This window comes from Xiphias gladius, chromosome 20 (assembly GCF_016859285.1).
Source record: "Xiphias gladius isolate SHS-SW01 ecotype Sanya breed wild chromosome 20, ASM1685928v1, whole genome shotgun sequence".
Classification (NCBI taxonomy): domain Eukaryota; kingdom Metazoa; phylum Chordata; class Actinopteri; order Istiophoriformes; family Xiphiidae; genus Xiphias; species Xiphias gladius.
In genome coordinates, this window is record NC_053419.1 from 18,871,539 (window position 1) to 18,893,238 (window position 21,700).

Here is a 21,700-nt window from a genome sequence, read left to right on the forward strand (position 1 = left end):
TGGTTCACAATAATACGTTATATGGATTTAGGTTTTAATGACATAGGTGAGCCCAAAACAACATGTACTCGATGAAAAATACCAACAAATAGATGACACAAAAAGACAAATATTGAGTCTATTAATATTTTTTAGCCACATATGGGTGGCAATGTCAGTTGGTTGGTCAACCACTTTAGTACAGACTGAAACGTCTCTCTATCTGTTTTTTTTCCCAATATCCAATCTAAATATAACATCATGAGAAATAACACACCGCCTTTGTATTATAGTATATAATAACACAACCGGGCTCTATAAATAGGTTAGAAAAGACAGACACAAATCCTTATCTTTCACAACGGATTTTATTGTGGTTGTTTTTGACTGTTCTTTAGTAGTAGTTCCTCTTACATCAGACTTGCCATATGGGTAGAGGAAATATTGCACACAAATATCAGAAAGCACTAAGGAATACTCACTTGAAACTAATTGCTATAGGTTATATATGAGTTTGGGAAAAGGGGCAGAGAGTATGCATGAGCACAAGACAAATATACCACACGACTGCAGACAAACATTATTAAAGTTCTCCCAAGAGAAAGATAAGGAGAAAAAGGCAAAGATAAATAGACAGAGAGAGCAATAGAGGAAGTGTAGAGAAAGTAGACAGAGAAAAGAGAAATGTCAGTTCAAGAGAAATTTAAGTTCAGAGTTTGTAGGGTTGTTGTTGAATGACAGTGTGGTCATGGTGTTGGTTTGAGGTTATCCTGCATGAAAAGTGGTTTATTGTGGTATCATGAACACCTGACATTATTACAGAAATATCTGGTGCGTTTGGTGACTTGGTGTAATAACCCAAAGTACCAAAAACTGTAATCATCGTGCGTTGATTTGATAATATTTATCCAGAAGCTGGCCCGTCAAAGTTAATCTATGGCCTCTGTACAGTTAATTTGGTATGTGTCATGTTTGTGTTTAAAGTGTCTAGTTTTTTTTTTTGTTGTTGTTGTTTTTTTTTACATACTTTCATTTAAAACACACAAGTCACTCACTCTCATCTCTGTGTGCTGCCCCTCTCAAGGCTTTACGTCTGCTGGAAGCTGTTTCCTTTTCATCCTGGCTAAAGAGGAGAAACTAATGTCACAAGAAGTTTTCGGCCTCCCTAACGCTCACATCAACCTGAAAATCTACACTTTGCTGAACCCAAAATCACGTTTAACAGTGATACAGTTCCATAGGCAACCGCTTGAGTTACTGTAGTGTGCAACGTCGTGGCACAACTTGCAAAAAGCAAACAATCCTCCTCACATTTATTCATTTAGCCTATATAGCCCTGTTGATCTTAATGCTAGTCTGAGCAAAATATCCCCGTTAAAATAAGAGAAAAAAATCCTAATATATCATAACTCATGCACGTCTTTCAACCATTCCATCTGCCACAAAGCTATTTATAATTATAGTACAATGCTTTAGAAAAACAAGACATTTTTAAGGTTTATGAAAATATCCTGCTTCACCAGCTTTACATTGGGAAAAGGCAAGCTCCCCTACAGCTCAATGCTTACATAAAAAAACGGGCAAAAGCAATAAGATCTGACTTTCTCTTTTGAAAATAACTTAAAGTCTTTAAATAAAACAGGCATTCTAAAATAAAAGGCAGTCTTCTACAAAGCATTAACATTGTGGAAAATGTTACGATTTTACAGATGTGACAAAGGCAAGGGGGCGCATTCTAAGGCAACTTTCTGTTGCACAGTGTAAAAGGCTATCACGCCTCACAATAAAATAAATTTGACATAATAAATTAATGTCCATACATCAGCAGCAACATAAACCGGACAAATGAAGAACAAAAAATGTCCACTTTAAATCAAATAAGACCCAACCAACTTAGAAACATAACAAACAGTCTCGCAATGGTAGGGCCACTCTGTCTCGACGGTGATGAATATGAAGTCAGACATCATATGAATGCTAATCATTGTTGAGTATCCCTTCAAGTTAATTTATATTTACCATCATTCAACTATGTAACCATTTAACAGTCCTTTTAAGGCTTTCCTCTGCGTAGAGGTTGCCTACTTTTCTGCTAATTGCTCCAGTTCTAATACATTCGTTTTTACACCCTAAGGCAATAAAAGAAAACATATTGTTCTATCCTTTGGTGTGGATAACAGCCATTATTTAAGAATGTACCAAAGGCAGGGATGTTTTGTTCCTTGACAGCCGTTAATTAAAAGCTCTCATACTGTATATTTTGATCTGGAGATGCAGAAGAAACTCAGTACATAAACAACAACGTCATTACTTGAGCTGTCCTAGTGTAAGCATAATTGGACAAAACATTGCTAAGCTGTTTTTTTTGGTTTCTAATTTCCTCCCAGTACAAGCCATTTATACCTTTAAAATCAGATAACACCTTGAGGTTGTAAAGGATGTATTACTTTACATAGAAAACTTTGTCATTTGTATGGAGCCCCTCAAAGCTAATTTCTATTAGTGTTAGTCCTCGTTGCAGATATTTTATTTTTTTTTTACTTCTTTTAGTACACAAGAAGTATAATTTTAGTGTAAGTGTTTAAGTGTCTGCTTAGGTTTTATGCTACGTGGATTTGTTCTCCTCTACAAATCATGATCTCAGTATCAGTCCTTTTTTAGTCCTCCTAATCCACAGATCTCCTTCGGAACAGGCCTACATCTCTATCTTACAAGCCGGGAAGGACTCATCCTGCATGACGACAGTGCTGCTGCTGGCTAGGACCATGATGTTCAGCTCCTGCTGCTTGTCGTGGGTCTCCTGGTACCACTCCCTCATCACATCAGTGTCATGGGTTGGAATCAGAGTGACCTGACGTTACAGAGAAGGGAGGTTGCTGAGCTCAAGCACTCAGAAATTCAAAGGGTCATACTGTCAAACCAAAAATGATCTTTCTGCTTTTTTTTCTTCTTCACCTATGCATCATGATCAGGTTACATCACATAATGTTGAGGCACATCACATCATATGGCCGTGGCTTCCTGAATTTAAATAAATTAACATGACTTTTTTAGCTGTAAAGATAAATAAATGATTTTTTTTTTTTTTTTTGATGTTTGCATTCAGAGCATGGTAATATTACTGGCAGGGTTTTATCAAGAGAAATGGAAACACTGAAAGTTATTCATGAAGTTCTGTTAGATCAATGCTGGGCACATAATTTGAGACTGGTATGCTCTGATTTTTTTGTTTTCCCTGCTTACCCCTGCTATATACCACATTCTATCTCGGATGAAGGTAGTGTAATTTCATCCAAATGTAAAAGTGATTAAAAGAGGGCCAAAGAACCAGTCAAACCAATGAATGTAATCTTTATACAGCCAAACCCATCGGCCACCCTGAAATTAAGACATTCATTTATAATGTAATAAGGCATCATTAACAACAAGGACTTAACATCTCATACTGAAGCTTAAAATTGTAATTTCACTGTCTTCATGTCAAGCAAAACAAAAAACCCTGATGGCCGAAGATGCCGAATGCATATAGACCTCTGTGTACATTTGCAGTATCACATTACTACATACTGTGTAAGTGTCATATTAATACTTGAAACTAACCTGAATGTTGTTTCCCCACTGGGCCTTCCCTTCCAGCAAAGCATCAAGGACAGCCCTGCTGGGCTCCTGAGCTGTCTGATCATTGCCGCTGACCACATAGTAAGAGGAGCGCACCCGCTTAAAGAACTCAGCATCCACGTTCTTGGCACTGCAGTGATTGGGGATATAAACCAAATCCATGTACATGGGAGGACAGTTGGGCAGAGTTGTCCCAACAGATGCCTTCCCACTGCCAGTACCTGAAAGAGGTAAAAATATACCTTTTCTCACATAGGTTCTCAAAAAATACAAAGTAGTAAAGTGATATATATAATGACAATGAGTACATTGTTCTTACCTGATGTGGCGCTTTTCACACCTCTGGACGCAGAGGTATTGGTTGCATTTTTAGCATCTTTCCCTTCTCCAACACTCTTCTTTGGAGAGGCAGTCTTTGTGTCCTTGACTTTTGATAGACCAGTCTTCCTGGCTGGTGATGCGCTCTTTTTGGAGAGTTTTTTCTTCTTGAGCTTTTCTCCATCTGTGTTAGCATTGTGGAGGTTTTCTTCAGCCTTGAGCGCCTCTGGGTCCACCATGCACACATCGTGGTGGCCTGAGGATGGAGCAGAGTCCCTGAAAACCACTGGAGGAGGATCGGCATGCCTGTAGGTCAGGGTTCTATCAGTGGGTAAAGTCTCAGAGTCATCTTCGGAGTCAATGTTTGCATCTGCTGTAATGGAGGGGCACTCCTCTGTCCCTGGTGGAACATCTGAATCTGTCTGGGAGGGGGCAGATTCACTGATGGATGTGGGTGGGGTCTCCTCACATTGCTTGGTAGGAAGCTTACCCCCTGGAGGTGGGGGCCCTCCTCCTAACTTGGCCAGGGGTTTCTCCTCCTCCAAGGCATTCTCTTCATTAATGAAGTATTCTATAGGGTTAGGGTTGATGAAAGATGGGGATAGTTCTGTCTTGGGGTGACGGTACTCACATGAAGTGACTAGACAGAGGTCAACATCTGTCTTAGATGGAGCAGAGGGGCTCCTCTTAGTGGAGTCTGGATCCCTGGAGCCACAGGCAGAATTGTAATTATACAGATCAGAGGAGAGAGGTAGATATGATGGGGAAGGAACTTTGGGGCTCACAGGGGATTTTGCCTCAAGTGTAGAATCCTCACATTTAAAGGGATTAGTCTCCTGTGCTGGGAAAAGTGTCTCCTGTTTTGGGAAGGCAGAAGAAGATGATGGAGAAGTAGCTTTGGGAGGTGAGGGTGACTTGTCGTATTTCTGCTGTGTGTCAGATTTACTAGAAATGCTCTCCACAGATGGTAAAATTGGGCTGGTGCTGTCTTTAGCTGGGGGACTTCCTTGCACTGGGGATGGCACACTGGAAACGGGAGAGTGGGTGAGAGAGGATGCCTTGGGGGTGACTGGAGAGATATCTGTCTGCTCAGCCACAGCATGTGGCATCTCTGTCATCTGGCATGGGGTTGTAACAGAGGGTGTGGACTGAGATGCATCTGATGGGGTTGCAGAAGTGGCACAGACTGAATCACTCTCTTCAAAAAGCAAAGGCTTATCCACTGTGAAGCTAGGCTCTCCAGATGGTCTTACATCTGTTCCATCTGAGGGGCTGTAGTCAACCTCAGTTGGGCCATTCTCCGTAGCACGTGAGCTGACTCCCACAGATGGGTGCTCTGGGGATTGCTTACTAAAGTCCAGGGCTAAGGAGTGGTCAGGGGATTCCTGGCCAAATTCTATTGACATGGTAGAGTGCTCTGGGGATTTTGTGTCATGCATGTGTGTTCTGCTTTTTGACTTTGGTGAGATGTCTGGGGAGATAGACATGGGCCTGGGGCTATCTTCCTTGGATGGAGATCCCTCAGCCTCGTGGAAGGTGGTCGGGGTCTGAACCACAGAGACAGACAGCGAGTCATCTACTTCTGTTGAGTGAGGAGAACCTACCTCAGCATGAAGGGAAGGAGAGTCCGTGGTTGGCTCTGGCAAGGAGCTGGTGGCCAGGGAGGCAGTGGATGCTGAAGCTAAATGTGAAAATGTGTCTTCTGCTACCACTTCCTCCGGAGGGGTTCCCGACTTGTCTGATGTGGTACCCTCTGAAATGGACATTTTACTCTCTTCTTTGAAAGCTGTAAACGGAATGGTGTCCGATTCATGTTTGGTCATTGGTGTGGAGGACAAGACTGAATGGCCGTTTTCTCCATTTTTCTTATGATCTACATCAAAGGGTGACTTTTCCTTATTTGTTGGGGAATCAGGTTCAGTTGGGGGTGGGCTTTTTGGAGAGGATATTACACTCTCTACAGGGGAGCGACTTTCTTGCTCTGGCTCATCAGGTTCTGGGGTAACTCTGCTGGAAGAATCCTCTTTATCACTTGTGACCTCCACAATTATTGGACCCTGTGCTTTGTCTTCTGACACAGGTGGTAGACTTGCTGCTTTTTCATCTACTGGTGACTGATAGTAAGGCGTGTGACCGGAGGATTGAGGCGAGTTAGCTCCTTCCAGTGTCTTGTCATCTGGGCTGAGGGAGGAATCTGCTGTTGCTCTTGTGCATCCTGCCAGTGTGGTGGACAGTTCTATTGGAGCAGCAAAAATTGATGGAGAATCAAAAGTATCCTTGCGGTCCACTGAGGGAGAACGAATAAGAGGTGATGTTGTGGTGGTTGAACTGAGTCTAGCTGAGTCTGCATCGTATTTCTCACATGACTCTAGAGCTGTGTCAAACCCTTCAGCTTCCCCTGCAGAGGGAAATTCCTTACAGAATTTATCTTCTTCTAACGATGAAGGAGGAGATATTGTGGAAGCGGAGTGGCTGTAGTCCTGGCCTTCTGTGGCGTCAGTCTGAGAACGATCTGATCCTGGCATATCCTGAAGTGGAGAAATCTTCTTCCTATCATACTCTACAGGTGCTGATGTCTCAAACCTGTCACCATCCTGTGGAGGAGATTCAGTCTCATCATTGGTGGTTTCATCACTCATAATATCCCTAGGAGTCAACATCTCATCCATGGGAGTAGGTATACTGGAGATCTCAATGGTGGACTGAGTGTAGCCAGAGGTGACAGTGTAATCCTCAGGGACTTCATCTCGGTTGTCATCATCTGAGGCTGTTGAGCACTCAAAGCCAACTGGAAGCATTTCTTCATGGATGGATGCTGCTGGAGAAACTGGTGAGGACACTTTGGGTGAGGCTATTACAAACAGATTCTGTTTCTCTGTTTGTCTTTCAATTCTGAGCTGATCTTCTACATTTTTATTAGTCACATCGTTGCTGTCTTCAACACTATCCGCTGGTTTGACTTCATAATGTCTGTCTTGGTTTTCATCTTCACTAGGAGTAAGCTTATCTTTATCTGATTCCATTCTCTGTTGTTCATAAACTTCTTCTGTCTCTCCCTTTTCTTCATAATCTCCTCCCTCAGATGTCTCTTCCATTACAGTGCCCTCATCCTCAAACTTCTCAATAGCACTTCCATTGAGTTTTCCCTTAAGAACTTGTTCATCTGGTGTTACTCCACCGTCTCCCTCAGCCTCTGTTGTGGTTATACCCTCGTCCACAGACTCTAATGCCTCAGGTGACTCTTTGGTCTGTATTATTTCTTCACGGTGGATCATCACAGCCTCTTCTTTTTGACTTTGTTGCACCGTTGCATCATCCTCCACCAGCTCTTCAGCTCTGAGCTCATCAAAGTCCTTAGTAAGGTCCTCTGGTGAGGACATCCGAGATCTTTCTGCTTCTGGATCCTCTATAACAGCAGTGGCACGAGCTGCAGGTTTGCCACTATCCACCTTTGTCTCTTTCTTTGTAACCTTCGGCTTTGCTTTCTCTTTTAACTTTGATGGTACTCCTGTATCTTTCTTTGAGGCATCATCTTTTTTCAGGGGCTTTGGTTTTGGTGCTAGATTCTTTTCTTCAGTTGTCTTTTTAATGTCTTTAGACAGTCTTTTGATATCTTTCTTTTGTTCTTTCTTTTCTTCCTTCTTCTCTTTCATAGGCGAGTCTCTTCTGATATCCTTTTTTATAACTTTCTTTGCCTCCTCTTTCTTTACTTTTTCATCTTTTTTACTTTCTTGTTTGTGTATATCATCTTTCTTTGCTACTTCTTTTTTAACCTCCTTTTTCTTTTCCACAGATATTTTGGTCTCCTTCTTAATAATCTTTTCCTTTTCAGCTTTTGGTTTTAGTTCAGACTTCTTTTTCTCTGGAGTTTCATTTTGCGCTGTTTGATCCGACTTTGCTTTTGATTCTTTCTCAGGTGCTTTTGCCTTTTCCTTTTTCAGTGGGACTTTTTCTTTTTTCTCTGTCTTTTGGGTTTTTTCATGAGTTGATTCTGCATCTGTCTTTGCCTTTTCTGGTGCTTCCTCCTTTGAATCCTTTTTCATCTTGCTTGGTGATGGCTTTGGGGTAGACTTTAGGCTCTCTCTGCTGTCTGTTCTGTGTTTCATCTTAGCTTGCTTTAGTGTCGGTGTTGATGGCATATCAGAAGACAAAGCTTTTTGAGTGACAACTGGCTGCTTCAAGAAGTCCAAGTGCTTTAGCTTTTCTAAACCTTCAAAGATGTGATGCTGGGTGGCATTTCCAGGAAAGAGAACACGCACAACCTTATCTGAGGGATTTGCAGGGTGCCATACAATAAGCGAAGAGATAGATGTCAAGTAAGAGACAGGGAACTCAGATTCTTTTCCATTTGGCAGCAGAATAGAAGCGGTGTCCTTTTCACTACCTGTCCACTGCTTCATAAAGTGCTGCATCTCCTTGCTGTTCTTTGACGGATTAAGCACATACATCTCAAGCTTCCCGACACCCATTTTCTGAAAAAGTATGATTGGTTCGATAGTGTTTCCAACAGGTCTTTGCAAAGGCTCTGTCCTCAAATTTAGTTTGGCGAGGAACTGCTGAGTGAACGCTGCCTCCTCAACATTCCTCCGCACTCTGTGATTAGGTTCAGGGTTGTCCAGGTTTTCAGGAAGATTCACAAACACAACGCCAATATCTGGAGAAATCATGTTCTTCACCCAGTCACTGTTAGCTGTCGAACCCTGTGACTGTTCCTCCTCAAGCTCTGCAATCTTCCTCTGCAGCATGCTATTGATGCCAGGCAGGTTGTCGTCACCGATGTGGGTCAGGAGGATGGAGTCCACCCGGTCCAGATGTCTCACCAGCTTCCAGAAGCATGACTTCCTGTCCGAGCCACCGTTAATGAGCATGTTGAAGCCGTTTACAGCAAAGAGTGCAGAGTCACCGTGACCACCGGGGAAAATGTAACAGCATGGTTTTGAGAGTTTGAGGAATCCACCTGAGGTCGGTGGTTCTAACATGTCAAAAGGAGATGGGATCTCTACTGATTCAGATAAATACTCTGTGAATTCTGAGAGGCCCTCCATTTCAGGAAGTATGAAATTGGAGTTTAGTTTCATGTTAATGAAGTCCTGCAGGTTGTGTTTGTCCAAATTGGAGTTTTTCCAGTCGCCTTGTTCAGGGCAGAAGAGTGTAAGGTTGGCTTTGTTTGCTGGGTGAATGGTGCTGAGCAATTCACCAATCTAGGCATGGAGAAAATTTTGATTTTTTTTTTAACATACTGGAATCAGTCAAATGAAATGAACAATGCTCTGCAATCACAGCTTCAGTATATGTACACACTGTATCTATGTGTCAGTAATTCTTAAGTCTATGTAATGCTAGAATGGTTGCTCTTAGGGGGGGCAACCACTATGCATTTTTGAATTTATACAACTGGCCATAGAAGGGTCGTATAAACCAAAATATATAATATTTTAACCAATTGTGTGAAACATCTAAATAGCAAAAACTTATGGCTTTTGTATTTTTCATGGTACCAATATGTGCATATAAACTTTTAGAAAGAATTATTTTACAAGGTTATAGGTCATTGGGGTACCTACAAAAGTAGTCCTCATATTTGCTCACCTCTTGGTCAGTGAATATGTCTATGAAACTGAAGAAAGAGAAGGAGCCAGACTGAAGAATCAGCTCCCCGGTGTTTTCAGCACATTGCCCTGAGAGAACCAGAAGCTTGTGTCTGGCAGTGTCTGAGATCATCAAACGAACCTAGAAATTAAGAGAAAAAAGATATTTTCTATGATAGCATTGAAAAAAGAAGGGCAAAAAGTGAAAGAAATTATGAAAAAGCATTTATAACCCTTGGAAAAAAAGAAATTGGTAATTTGTTTATTGCAAATGCTTTATAAGGAGAAGGAATGCTATAAAATAATAATATTACTGGCTACAGATACAGGGAATACAAAGCCTTACACAGCAATCAGCTCAATGATTTAGTGTATTTGATATATCACCAGTATCACATCACCCAAATCCATTAGCTAATTAGCTGACTTGTTCTCTTGCTTTACAGTCTGCTAAGCATCCTTTCATCCTGTTATCTATCTGACTCTCCTCTTCTCCACTGGTCTTTTCTTTTTTTTCTACTTCAACATCATCAGCTGTTCTGGGCGGTTGGCCAGGTCAATCCTGCTGTGCTGTGAGCTATTACTGATGCGCAGTTTGACTGCAGATATGGCTACGGGGTGGAGGCAACACTGAAAAGGAGCGTTGACACAGGAGAAAATCTTACACTCATGACCCTCCTATTTCTTTCTTCCCATCAAAATGTTGCAAAAGCTTTCCCACAATAACACAGGGTAAAATGATGCACTGTTATTCTTGCTGTAAACGAGACATTAGTCTCGTCCCTTGAGCTTCTAATTGCTCCTATATTTTATTTCTAACCAACAGCAACAAACAGCAGATCATATTACATGAGTGGATAATTGGCCAAAATTGGTGGTCAGTCAAGGCTGAATAATAATCCTGCCTTGTAAATGTGATTTTTTTTTAATGGATTTGTAAATATGAAAGAATAAGTATGAGGTTGTAACAATATGATACATTGTCAACAACAATTATAGCTCATTTTACCTCAGTACTGACTGCTTCATCTGAAGGGTTGATAAGTACCACCGTCTCAAGGACATTACTTTTATGGTGAAGAATTCTCTGCCCTGCAAAACAGAACAGAAAATAGTAGCAAATGATTTAAAAAACACAAAACAAAACAAAAAACACTGTCACATAAATCTATCATACCAAGAAATTGGATTGTTTTTAATTTCATGCATGTATATGATAACATCGACATGGTGCTTCTAACACTAATATTTTACCTTTCACAAGTTAAATAAATGTAATAAATTAAATGTGCTTATTAGAGCTAAATTGGCTGATTAATTGATTAATTTATCAACAGAAAATTAATCAGCAACCATTTCCAAAATGTAAAAATGTTTTCTTATTTTTCTCGAATCAATGCCAAAAGTAACTCAGACCAAGTTTCTTAGTAATGAGGATTTGCTGCTTTACTTTGTCTTATGGGATAGTAAATTGAATATCTTCAAGTTTTGGACAAAAAGACATTTAAGACATCATCTTGGGGTTCAGGGAAGTGTAAGGGGCAGTAATCAGTGCTTTCTGAGATTTTGTAGACTAGTAAATCGATAAATAAAGGAAATAATTGGCAGATTAATCAAGAATGAAAATAATCATCAGTTTCAGCCCTAATCCATATTAACTACAGAAAATTCATCAAAATGTGCTTGAAAACATAAAACCGCAACATGTCTCTCTCTCCAAAAACATGATGCATTGTATTGCATAGTGAACTTTACCTCTACAGATGTAGAATAATTGAGTCTGGTCTGGTCAGTTGGGACATGCTGCTTTCCTTTATTTTGTATCAAAGTCCAACCACCAAAAAGCACAGGGAAAATCAAAAATCATTATGCTTCATGTCTGTCCTTCTAATATGGACTTTCAGCCAATGTAAGCCTCTCAATTGCTTCCATTATAATGGGATAAAACACTGATTACAAAGTCCTTACGAATCTCGACTCCTCCGGTTCCTGTAAGGGGCAGGGCTCCACAAATTCATCAGCTCATTCATCAAACACATATGATCTGGCAGTTCCAATATGGCTGTGTAAATGTTAATGGTCTCTGTGGAATAGAGCTCTTTATCACTAAGATGGATGAAATCTCTAGAGATGGAAGTGTAACACCGCCATTATATCCTGAAATCCACTGCCAAGCATTAAAACCTGTTTCAGGATTAAATTCCTCCTCTACCATCCTTTGTGGTAAAAATCATCTAGCAGCTCCATGGCGCTGGATTTTGGGTGATGATCAGATGATTTTTTTGTAGTGTAATTAAACAGCAGCATTATGTTTCCTTTATTAATTCATTATTAATTTAGTCAAGAACACAAAAATTAAAAAAAATTATTTTCTGGGATAATCCAGCAGATATGGGGCAACATTTACATTCAGCTGAGTCATGTTTCTGGCCACCTGACGAACGTAAGTCTAATACTTACTCTCGTTTTGGTTGTGTTTATGTCTCTACCAACTACCAGAGGGACTAATCTTGCTTTAGCTGCTAAATGTAGTCTAACTTTGTCCGTCTACTATTTGGAGCTGAGCAGGTGGTGTACAGTGGGTTTATCAGGGCTTTTTTTCACAAGAACAGGTGCCTGCTGTGGCTGAAAAAAATTCTGATAAGAGATAAAATGCTAAAGATATTCAATTTACTATGAGAAGACCATTAAATCTTTACATTTGACAACCTGGAAGGAGGGAATTTCTTACAGTTTTGCTTAGAGAAATTCCTGAAATTATTTTAAAACGATTTTAAAATTGTTGCAGAGTAATGTTCCGAAAATCAACTAATCAATTAATCAACTAAGCGTAACACCTCCACTTTGACTTCTCTACTTGGACTGAGCTGCTATGAGATGACAAACAATACAGACCCAATAAATGTTGGGTGTATAAAAATTGTTTACTCTGCCATAAGTACCATTTACTACTCATAAAACAGAGTTGTTACACAGAAAAGGAACAGTGAGGTGTGACAGGCTTATAGTCAATCATCTTAGGTTTTGGATAATTGATTATGACAATGAATTTGATCCCACAGTGTGTGTATTAGAGGGCTATCCTCCTCAGCTGATAAGGCATACACAGGGTATCTCTAGCATCAATATTCACCCTGACGCACCAGGCCTCACTCGCTCAGCCCCACAATCTGTCTTTTTTTCCCTTCTCCTTGTTATCTCAGTTCTTTTCAAATACACGGATCAATGATTTGCCCTAGAGACACCTCACAAAAGACGGGTTTTATTTTGTTAATGTAGATCAATATCCTCTGGTCAAAGCAAAGGAAATGCGACCACCAGAATGCTGAGAATAACACATAAGAGACTATGTTCCCTGTGAGGTTCAGAGGACAGTGTGGTGTTGCAATATAAGCTTTAAATCCAGAAGCGTACTAACTAGGAAGAGAGTGCTCCGTCCCTAGAGACATGATACTTGGGCAGTTATCTGACTGCCGCGCCGATTCCTCCATACATATTTCATATAGCAGATTCTCATCATGGAGCACAAAGCCATTAACCCTGATGCTTCTTCCCTCCATATGGAAAAACTCTTTCATTCACTGTTAATAGTGAAGTTCCTTCTATACAATATATGACTATTAGCCTTTAATAATCTGGGGAGTTCAGTGAAGGTAGAAATAATGACCCTGGGTTTAGTTACTTCCCAGGGACTTGGCAAAACCTTTTTGCAGTTCTGATATTGCACTCCATTTGTTTTATGGAGTCAGCTGTCTCGGGGGAAAATATTCCTAGTGTGAATTTGATTTTGAGCTTTGATATAAATTCAATATCTTGAGAGATACTTAAATGGCAAAAAGGCATGGCTGAATGCTGATATTTAAAGGTGGCTGATATTTTTTAGCTTCCATATTGAAAAGTCAAATTATTGCCTCAAGTATGAGATAGTGTAAGATAGAAATATGTATGTTTGAAAGCAATTAAGCCTGTTAGACTCCCTGTTTTCCTATTAAATAAATACCTTTGACTTTTGATAAATTTTTAATAGGAAAATCCCACTCCCTGTGCATGTGTCCTTTTATTAGCTGTTTGAAGTAGAGATTTGTGTCGGTCTAATGCCACCATCATCAAAATCCCAGCTGACTCTGGGAGAAACCGGCTTTACTGAGCTTTGTTGAGAGACTGACTACGGAGAGAACAATCAATCATGTACGTCTGTTGTTCATCCTGCTTGAGCTACTGTACACGAGCAATATCTGTAATTGCTAATGTAGTAGAAAAGCTCCTTGTTTTTTTTGTTTTTTTTTGTATGTCTCTGTTGGTACTGCCCTGCTTGCCGGCCTTTTATGTGATGAAACAGAAAAGACAGCGGTCCTTACAAGTTGAGGACTGGTGAAGCACAAGGAAGCCACCGTCACCACCCCCATTACCCTGCCAAATTGCTGTGTTACTAAGCTATGCCGTCAAAAAAACACGACAGATTGCGCACTGGAGCTTGCTTGACCCTGGCAATTACCTTGATCGATATGAAAATCCTTAACGCCCAGTGCAGCTCTGTCTCAGCGGGAGGGGAGGTAGTGTGACATGCATCACCGAGCATTCACCCTCTGGCTGAATAGAAAGTGCAAGACTGGTATAGCCTGCCTGCCACAGACTGTACCAGACAGGGGAACATCAATGTGGATGGCACTGCACCAAAAATAGATCGGTGGAAAAACTAAATTCAGTACCTCCTTCCTTTTGCACCAAAAATGCCTTGCTGGTAAGGACTGTGGTTCTATCTCCTCGGTGGTTCCCGTGTACGTGTCAGCACCTTTCTCCTTCCTGTCATTTCCTTTGTCACCACAACAGAATAACTGACCCTGATGACCTTCAGCAGAGAAGATGGGGGGGGGCCCTGAGCACAGTTTTCAGTGTTACTTGTTCCCGTGTCCCCGCACAACTGGATCAAAAAGGGAAACAGAATACGTAACGTAATGGCACTGCCACTGCTATTAGGCCTGCTGACTCACAGAACAGTCAATCACCTCTGTCCTAGTATTGACGCCCATCAATAATGTTCGGCTTTAAACTCCTTCAAATTCTTTGGCATTAGGAATTAGCCTGTAAAATTGAGTGACAACATGGCAGGAAAAAGACAACAATCACTACAAGATAATGTCTTCCCCCAATCTGTTTTTTTCCCAATACGAATACAAGGGGAAATGCGGCTTAACTGATGCATGACTGATCTATCAATCTGCTGATTGACAGTCAGGATTGACTGTTTAATCGACATCAAAAAAAGGGAAAGATCATATCTGAGAAAAATGTTGAGACTAATGGGAAGACCTTTATCTCTGACAAATTTATCCACAACAGTCAACACAGTTCTTAATTACTGTTGATCATAAGCTGCAGTGTTGTCCTCAACAGTCCCATAAGCGAGGATCTGGAATAGTTTTGCGGTTTAGAGATGGGCTTTTAACTCTCCAGTTGCCTTTTAGGGTTCAGTGCAGTCTGCACTGAATGTAGAGTGCTGGGAAAAATCTATATGTAACCAGAAGTATCGCATTTCAATCAGGGACACGCCGGGGGACTCCTGTCTTGCCCCTTTTTTCCTCCCTCATCCTCCTCCTCCTCTTCACTGTGGGGTCCAGGCTTCCTGTGCACTAACATATTGTGATGGATGGCAAGTCATCTTGCAAGCAGACGGATAATTGCATTCATCCTCCTCCATCACGGTACCACCTGCTGCTTTGTGTTTTCCTGACTGAGCCCTAACATCAGCATGTAAATATATTTTCCTGAGCTAATGGAATTATACCTCACATAAAGTCAGCAGCTGCTTATCTTAATCTAGCATACAGGCTGAAAACAGGGGGGAACTGGCGAGCTTGGATCTATCTGATGGTAACAGAATCCACTTGCCTATTGGCTGGGAGCATTGAATCCCTGAAATCTCTGAAAGGACTTTGGGAAGATATTGCTCCCAGCATCTAACCACAATGTATCATTTATACACTTTTAATTTCTGTATTTCTGTATTATTGTTTCTCTATTGTTTTTGTACAGATTAAACTCAAATGATATAGGCAGGTATTTTGTCACCTTTGGGCAGAACCAGGCTAGCTGTTTCCACCTTTATGCTAAGCTACGCTAACTGTCTGCTGGCTGTAGCTTCACATTTAAGATTCATACATGAGAGTGGTATTGATCTTCTCATATACCTCTCGGTAAGAAAGAAAATAAGCGTATTTCCCAAAACGTCAAAGTATTTCTTCAAGTGTCACTTTTGTGTTTCACACTGTGATACAAGGATAATTGAGCACTTTTGATTTACAGTACAAAAAAAAAAAAATCACGTCTCGACTCTTTCTAGGACACCGTTCATAAAGCTGTTCACATATTAAAAGTTCAAAACACAATGAAAATCCTCCCCTTGAGAGAGAGACTTGGCAAAAGCCTGAGGCATAAGAATATAAGAGAAAATACGAGTTTTACTGTTATTCAGCATTGACTCCTTAAGTCTAGGCTTCATTATTTCACTGATCAGAACTGCAATTCTATCTCTTTTCCCCTATGTTGCAGCTTTTTTAACACTCACATCTCTCTACACGCTATTCTTTCCTCTTGACCGGCTGTATATTTTCCACTTTCTTACCTCATCGTCTTCCCTCCCTTGCTCACTCGTCTGCCTTTCCCTCATCCTCTTTCTTTCCCAGCCATTCCCCCTTCACCCTCTCTGTTCCCCTCCCCTCCCTTAGTTTCATGGACAGACACTTACCACCGGGGATTCTCCACTGCTAATTACTCCCAAATCAACTGCGCATCTAGCGCTGGGTTGCAAGGCAACAGCACACAGGACGAAGAATTAGAGAGAAGAATGGAGGACGGGAAAATGGCACAAACAAGGTGGGATGAGAGGGAGTGGGGATTTGGAGTTCCTTTGAATGCTATCATAGATAAATCACAATGTTGTAACTCCCTCTAAAGAGTATTTCACTTCTGTAAGGCCAATTCTGAGATTTGATAAAGGAATATTAATGGATTAAAAATAATCAGCTGATCTAGTCTGCAGCAGCAGCAGTTGTGAGCTTTGTCAGTCCGTTGTGAAGCATGAAGCCCCCCCCCCCCCGACAGACCACATGTCCAGACACACTGGATCTGTTCCTTCTTTACGGAGCCACTCCCTCACCGTGCAAACAATACAGCTATAAAAGCACCTTGCAACAAAATGCTGAAAGGGCGTATCCAGGAACAGGTAATAAAACCCTTCTGCTTAGTAAACTGCAGGGAAGTTATAGCTGACTGTGATATGACCGCGTACGCTGCTGAGAGATGCAGTGGTGGAATGTAACTACGTAACTTTACTCAAGTAATGTACTTAAGTACAGTTTGGATGTAATTGTGCCAAAGTGCTGCTTTACACCTCTACTTCTCTACATTTCAGAGATAAATAATGTACTTTATACTCCACGACACGGGTTACTCTGCATATTTTGTACTTTTTTTCATATTAAAAAAATATACAGCTTTTAAAATGACAACCACTACTCCCTCTTTTCAAGTCATTTTAATCTAAAATTTAAAACATAGTTTGGTATAAACAGTGAAAAAGACCTTGCAGGAATAGTTCGACTAATTTCACAACATTCAAATATCCAATTTTTCATAATTTTAGTGCCTCATTTTGTCTTGTTTCAACAGACACACATTTGTAGAACATTATTTTAACATCAAAATTAAAAAAAATTGTGAAAATATTCAGACGACACTGTAAATAATGTTTTTAGTATTCAGTTATGGACAAAAATGTCTTTCTAAGTGTGAAGATTTTGGCAGATTTTGGCCCATCACTCAATAAAGTATTTAAAATCATCTCAACCAACCACGACAAAAACTGCTGTGCAATGCACATAATGAGTACTTTTACTTTTAATACTTTAGGTACATTTAGCTATTAATACTTAAGCACTTTTACTTAAGCAATATTTTGAATGCATGGCTAGTATTTTTACATTGTTGTGGTTTTACTTTACTTAAGTTAATGATCTAAATACCCCTCCATCCCTAGGAAAGAGTGTATCTCAGGTTTTGTTTAGGATGTAGGTGAAGCTATTAGAAACATATTAAGTCATCAGACAGACTGCTAGTTTGAAATTGACAGTTAAATTTCTTTTATTTCCAGTTTACCTCTGACGTCTGCAGAGAAACGAGCTGAGTGTCTGGAGACAAACAGCTTGAGTTCCTGGTCCAGGTTGCAGTCAATGAGGTTGGTGTCCCATGAGCGGATCCCTGCGAGATAAACAAACACACAAAAGTCAGCAAGAAAATATAAAAGTGCAGGGAGAAGGAAAGATGCCAGTGAAGAAAAACATGTCAGTTCTGCTGAAAATGAATCAATACACACAGCAGATAATTGCTCAGAGAACTTGGCAACAAGTCTAGCAAATGTGAAATGTCTCATCCTCACCCACACGTCAGTTTCACTGATCCTTCACCTCCAGATCATTGGAAAACCTTGGAGTGAACATGTATTGACGTGTTACTTGTTTGGCACGAGAAAAGAAATCAATAATAGGAAATATCTATAGAGCCTTTTGTGTTTTGCCATGGGCCAGACGCACTTGTAGCCTCCACCTGAGCTGAGTCATGGTGGCGTCATTGTCCCCCACAAATATACAGAATGGAGGCCTAATGAAGGCGTCTGCAAAGTTAGGGGATGACATTAGCCGGGAGTGGAAAGAAAACCGCTTAAAACAGAGAATTAAGTGTTTTTTCTCTGTGGTAAACGGCACGCGAAAGGTGGACATTTTATTTCACTCAAAAAGGTATTGCGATAGTTGGTGTAAACATAAAACAAAGGGTGTGGCACTAATGAGCGAGAACAGTGGTGAAGATGATTCAATGTAGTTTTTTCGTTGTCTGATCAATAAGCTACAGAAGGAAACAAGAATAATGTCACATGCATAATACACATCATAACAGATTAATAATACATTGGATGAATGAAAATAGAAAACCAAAACAAAACAAAATCAACTAGATTTTATACAATAAACTTTTGTTCTCAACATTCAAGCCAACATGGATGAGAAGCTCAAATATGAAAAATGTATTGTTTAATTCCACACAAAAAAATTTAGCATATTCCATCTGCTGTACTATTGAAAGTGCCAGAACAGCTACTAAATGGACCTTGTAGTGAGATGGAAATAAATCTTTGAATCTTAACATGTGTCTTAGTCAGGGTCCACACAATAACCTCTGAATGTTAATTTTACTGGACAATCAAACGGACTGGGGCTCCGACAGGTTGGACTCTAGTCAGTGGATGGTTCTATAATCAGGGGACACGCAAAAGTAAACAAGCATCTTTAACCTTTTAATAAAGTGTCACGTCAGATTTGAGCTTGTTTTTGTCAGTGTGGCGAAGTGAAGGGGAAAACTCGAGTCCACTCTCCCTCTTAAGAAGCTCTCTTTCAGCCTATGTCCTTTGAAAACCCACTGGATTTTACACCCGCGCTGTAACTGCGCCATATTCTCGTCGCCCCTCTCCTCCCTCAGACACACGAACAGCGCGGCCAGGCCCGAGAGGCGGGCCACCACAGCGGCAGCAGCGCATTTTCCGAAACGCCCTGCTCTCTTTGAAAATCGGCCCTTGTGGCTTTCCGTAGGGACCGCAGTGCGGACCGAGCCACGCCCACCAGCCGGTGTCGGATGAGAGAGCTGGATGCGGGAGGATGATGAGGATGATGATGATGATGATGATGATGGAGATGTGTTCCCACTGGATGGACGGGGACTGGATTTATTTCTGTCCCGTCACCAGAACCGCTCTAGTCTTCAAAAACACAAAGCGTATTCGCTCGGCTTTGTTTGGGGGGAGACAGCAGCACAAACAGTGAGCAAACCCATAACCTCATTGTCTCTTCCTGACTGTGAACTGCCGCGCGCGACTCTCCGCATCCCCCGGAACAAAAGCCCGACGCACCTGAATAAAGCCCGGCGAGGTGCTGCGGCTCGCGGAGCGCAGCGGCGGCCGGAGCCAAAGACGCGCGGCTCCGCGCATTCACCGACGCATAGCCCGGATTTTATGCTGAATCATTGCCGTCGGCTCTATCGGGCGACCCGGCCCACGTGCGTGGATGACAACAATTGGGCCCTGTCGTACTAGCAGGACGGAAAAATAAAGCGCAGCGAGCCAAACTGCGCCTAAACAAAATGGGTGGGTGGCGGGGAAGGCACCTGTGGGGGGGAAAGATGCGGGAGGTGCGACTATGTGGCGATAGCCGATGGCGATGTTACCGGGAGGGGCTGTTCCACGGTCCTGTTATGAACAACATCACCCCTAGTTATGATAGTTACCCAATAAATACGGTGCGGGTATTGTTGATCCCTCATTAATATGCGCAATTCCCGTAATCGTACCGTGCTCAAAAGTTCAGCGTTGCAAACAGGTGCGCCGACGGCGTACGTGACTTGTGAAGCTGCACGACGAACTTCCAAGATACACATCCCTGTTCAAGCTGGTACGAGGAGGTCGGGTTCGGCTCTCGGTGGCCTACACCCACCTCCCGAAAAGCTCCATCTTACCTTTCTCTATGTCCGCAATGGCACACTTGAGGTGATCCTCCGTTATGACCTCCCCGATGACCACCAGCAGGTAAAATTTGCCGTCGTTGAAGTGCTGCGAGGGGCTGGGGGACGTCGGAGATGCCCCGGCTTTGCTTTGGCCGCCTAAAGTCTCCATTTCTGCGGATTCTACCAGGGTGGCCATCCTGTCCTCTCGGTATCTCTCTGTCTCTCTTTCCAGTAAACAGGCAGGATCCCAACAGCAACCCCCTCCCTTTACACTCGCTGCAGAGCGCCGGAGTGGTCTCCAGACATACAAGTGGATCCTGGATAGGAGTGGCCCTAGCTTTTTATACCAGCAGACACTGTGTCATATTCGGTAACCGGGGAGAGAAGAGGGCGCCGGGGTGTTTTTTTTTTTTTTTCGCAAACTCACTCCGCAGCTGATGTCATCCGCGACGAATCAAGCGCCTCCGGAAGTCGCTGAGAGCTGATGCTTTGTGTTTTACATGTTCATCAGTTACTTGTTACAAATACAAATGATTCGTTAAGCCATCTACTCAGACAGCAGCAGCCTTTATGTGGTGAAGATACTGCTCATTAATCTTGTCTTTAACTAAAAAGCTTAATTTTTTTTTAATATTTTCTACTAAAGATATTAGGGGCTCTGTAGTTGAATGGGACATGTTAATGAAAGGCTTTGTAACTGGAATTTTGATGCAGGGACTCAAGCGTTCTCTTTTTCTTCTCAAAGACTGAAACAAAAACTCAAGGTGCGAAGCTCTGAACAGGATTTAAGTTTATGTTAAGTTGTATTACAAGAAATCAAGTTTCCAGCATTTTCTCAGATTTATTTCGGTTCGTAGCGAATGAGACTGTCCTGTTAAAAACGAGCCCATAGGTCTTCTGTGCAAGAAGCTTATTACGACCCATATTTACGTTTCATTGTTAGGCGCCCTCTAGTGGTTGTAGTAATTATGACAGGAGGAAAGGAGGAAGTTAAACAAAATACAGGACATTCAAACAGGAGACTGCTGTTCGTTTCCTGTTTGAAACTTAATACATTGTTGTTTCTTTTATCCATGACCGTTCCACAACCTTAACTGCATGTTTACTATTGTAACCACGACAAAGTTCTTATTTCTAACCAAACCATCAGACATTCAGTCTTTTCCTAAACCTAATCAGGCTGTTTTTGTGCCTAAACCTGACCAAGCCATGACGGTCCTGTAAGCTTAACCCCCTGTTCTTATTGTAACCATGACGACAAAGGTCCCGTACGGTTGCCGCCGTATGGGTCGTCTCAGAGCATAGGGACAAATTACCCATATGGACCTATAAGCTCATACCGACGCAACGTTTAGCGTTGATACTGACTGTCTTCATATCAGTAGTACATTCAGTTTGTTGGTTGTCCAAGCTGTCACATTCAGTGGCCTGTACAAGCTCTGCATATAAGGTTCATAGCTCAGCAGCCTATTATTTACAACTGATTTTATCTTGGGGGGGGGTGACGAAGGCCGAACAGAAACTGAATATGTTGTAGTTCATGGTCAACCCATAAACCCTTATTTATTCTACTTTAAATTAATTTAAGTTTAAGTGAATTTAGAGCAAGAATATTCAGAACATCACCACAGTAAATCCTTTGCACTCAGCCA

At 41.5% G+C, this 21,700-nt stretch overlaps 1 protein-coding gene across 1 annotated transcript; it reads right to left on the bottom strand.

Annotated features, from left to right (window-relative positions):
* Positions 1-370: 370 nt before the first annotated feature.
* map1b (microtubule-associated protein 1B) lies at positions 371-20,263 on the bottom strand. Its single transcript, XM_040158396.1, has 8 exons — positions 20,061-20,263; positions 17,658-17,759; positions 10,513-10,595; positions 9,505-9,645; positions 5,927-9,116; positions 3,906-5,890; positions 3,580-3,801; positions 371-2,830 (listed from the first exon to the last, which is right to left on the bottom strand). The coding sequence occupies exons 1-8, from the start codon at positions 20,242-20,244 to the stop codon at positions 2,675-2,677; spliced, it is 6,063 nt and encodes a 2,020-aa protein (XP_040014330.1). The 5' UTR covers positions 20,245-20,263; the 3' UTR covers positions 371-2,674.
* Positions 20,264-21,700: the final 1,437 nt, after the last annotated feature.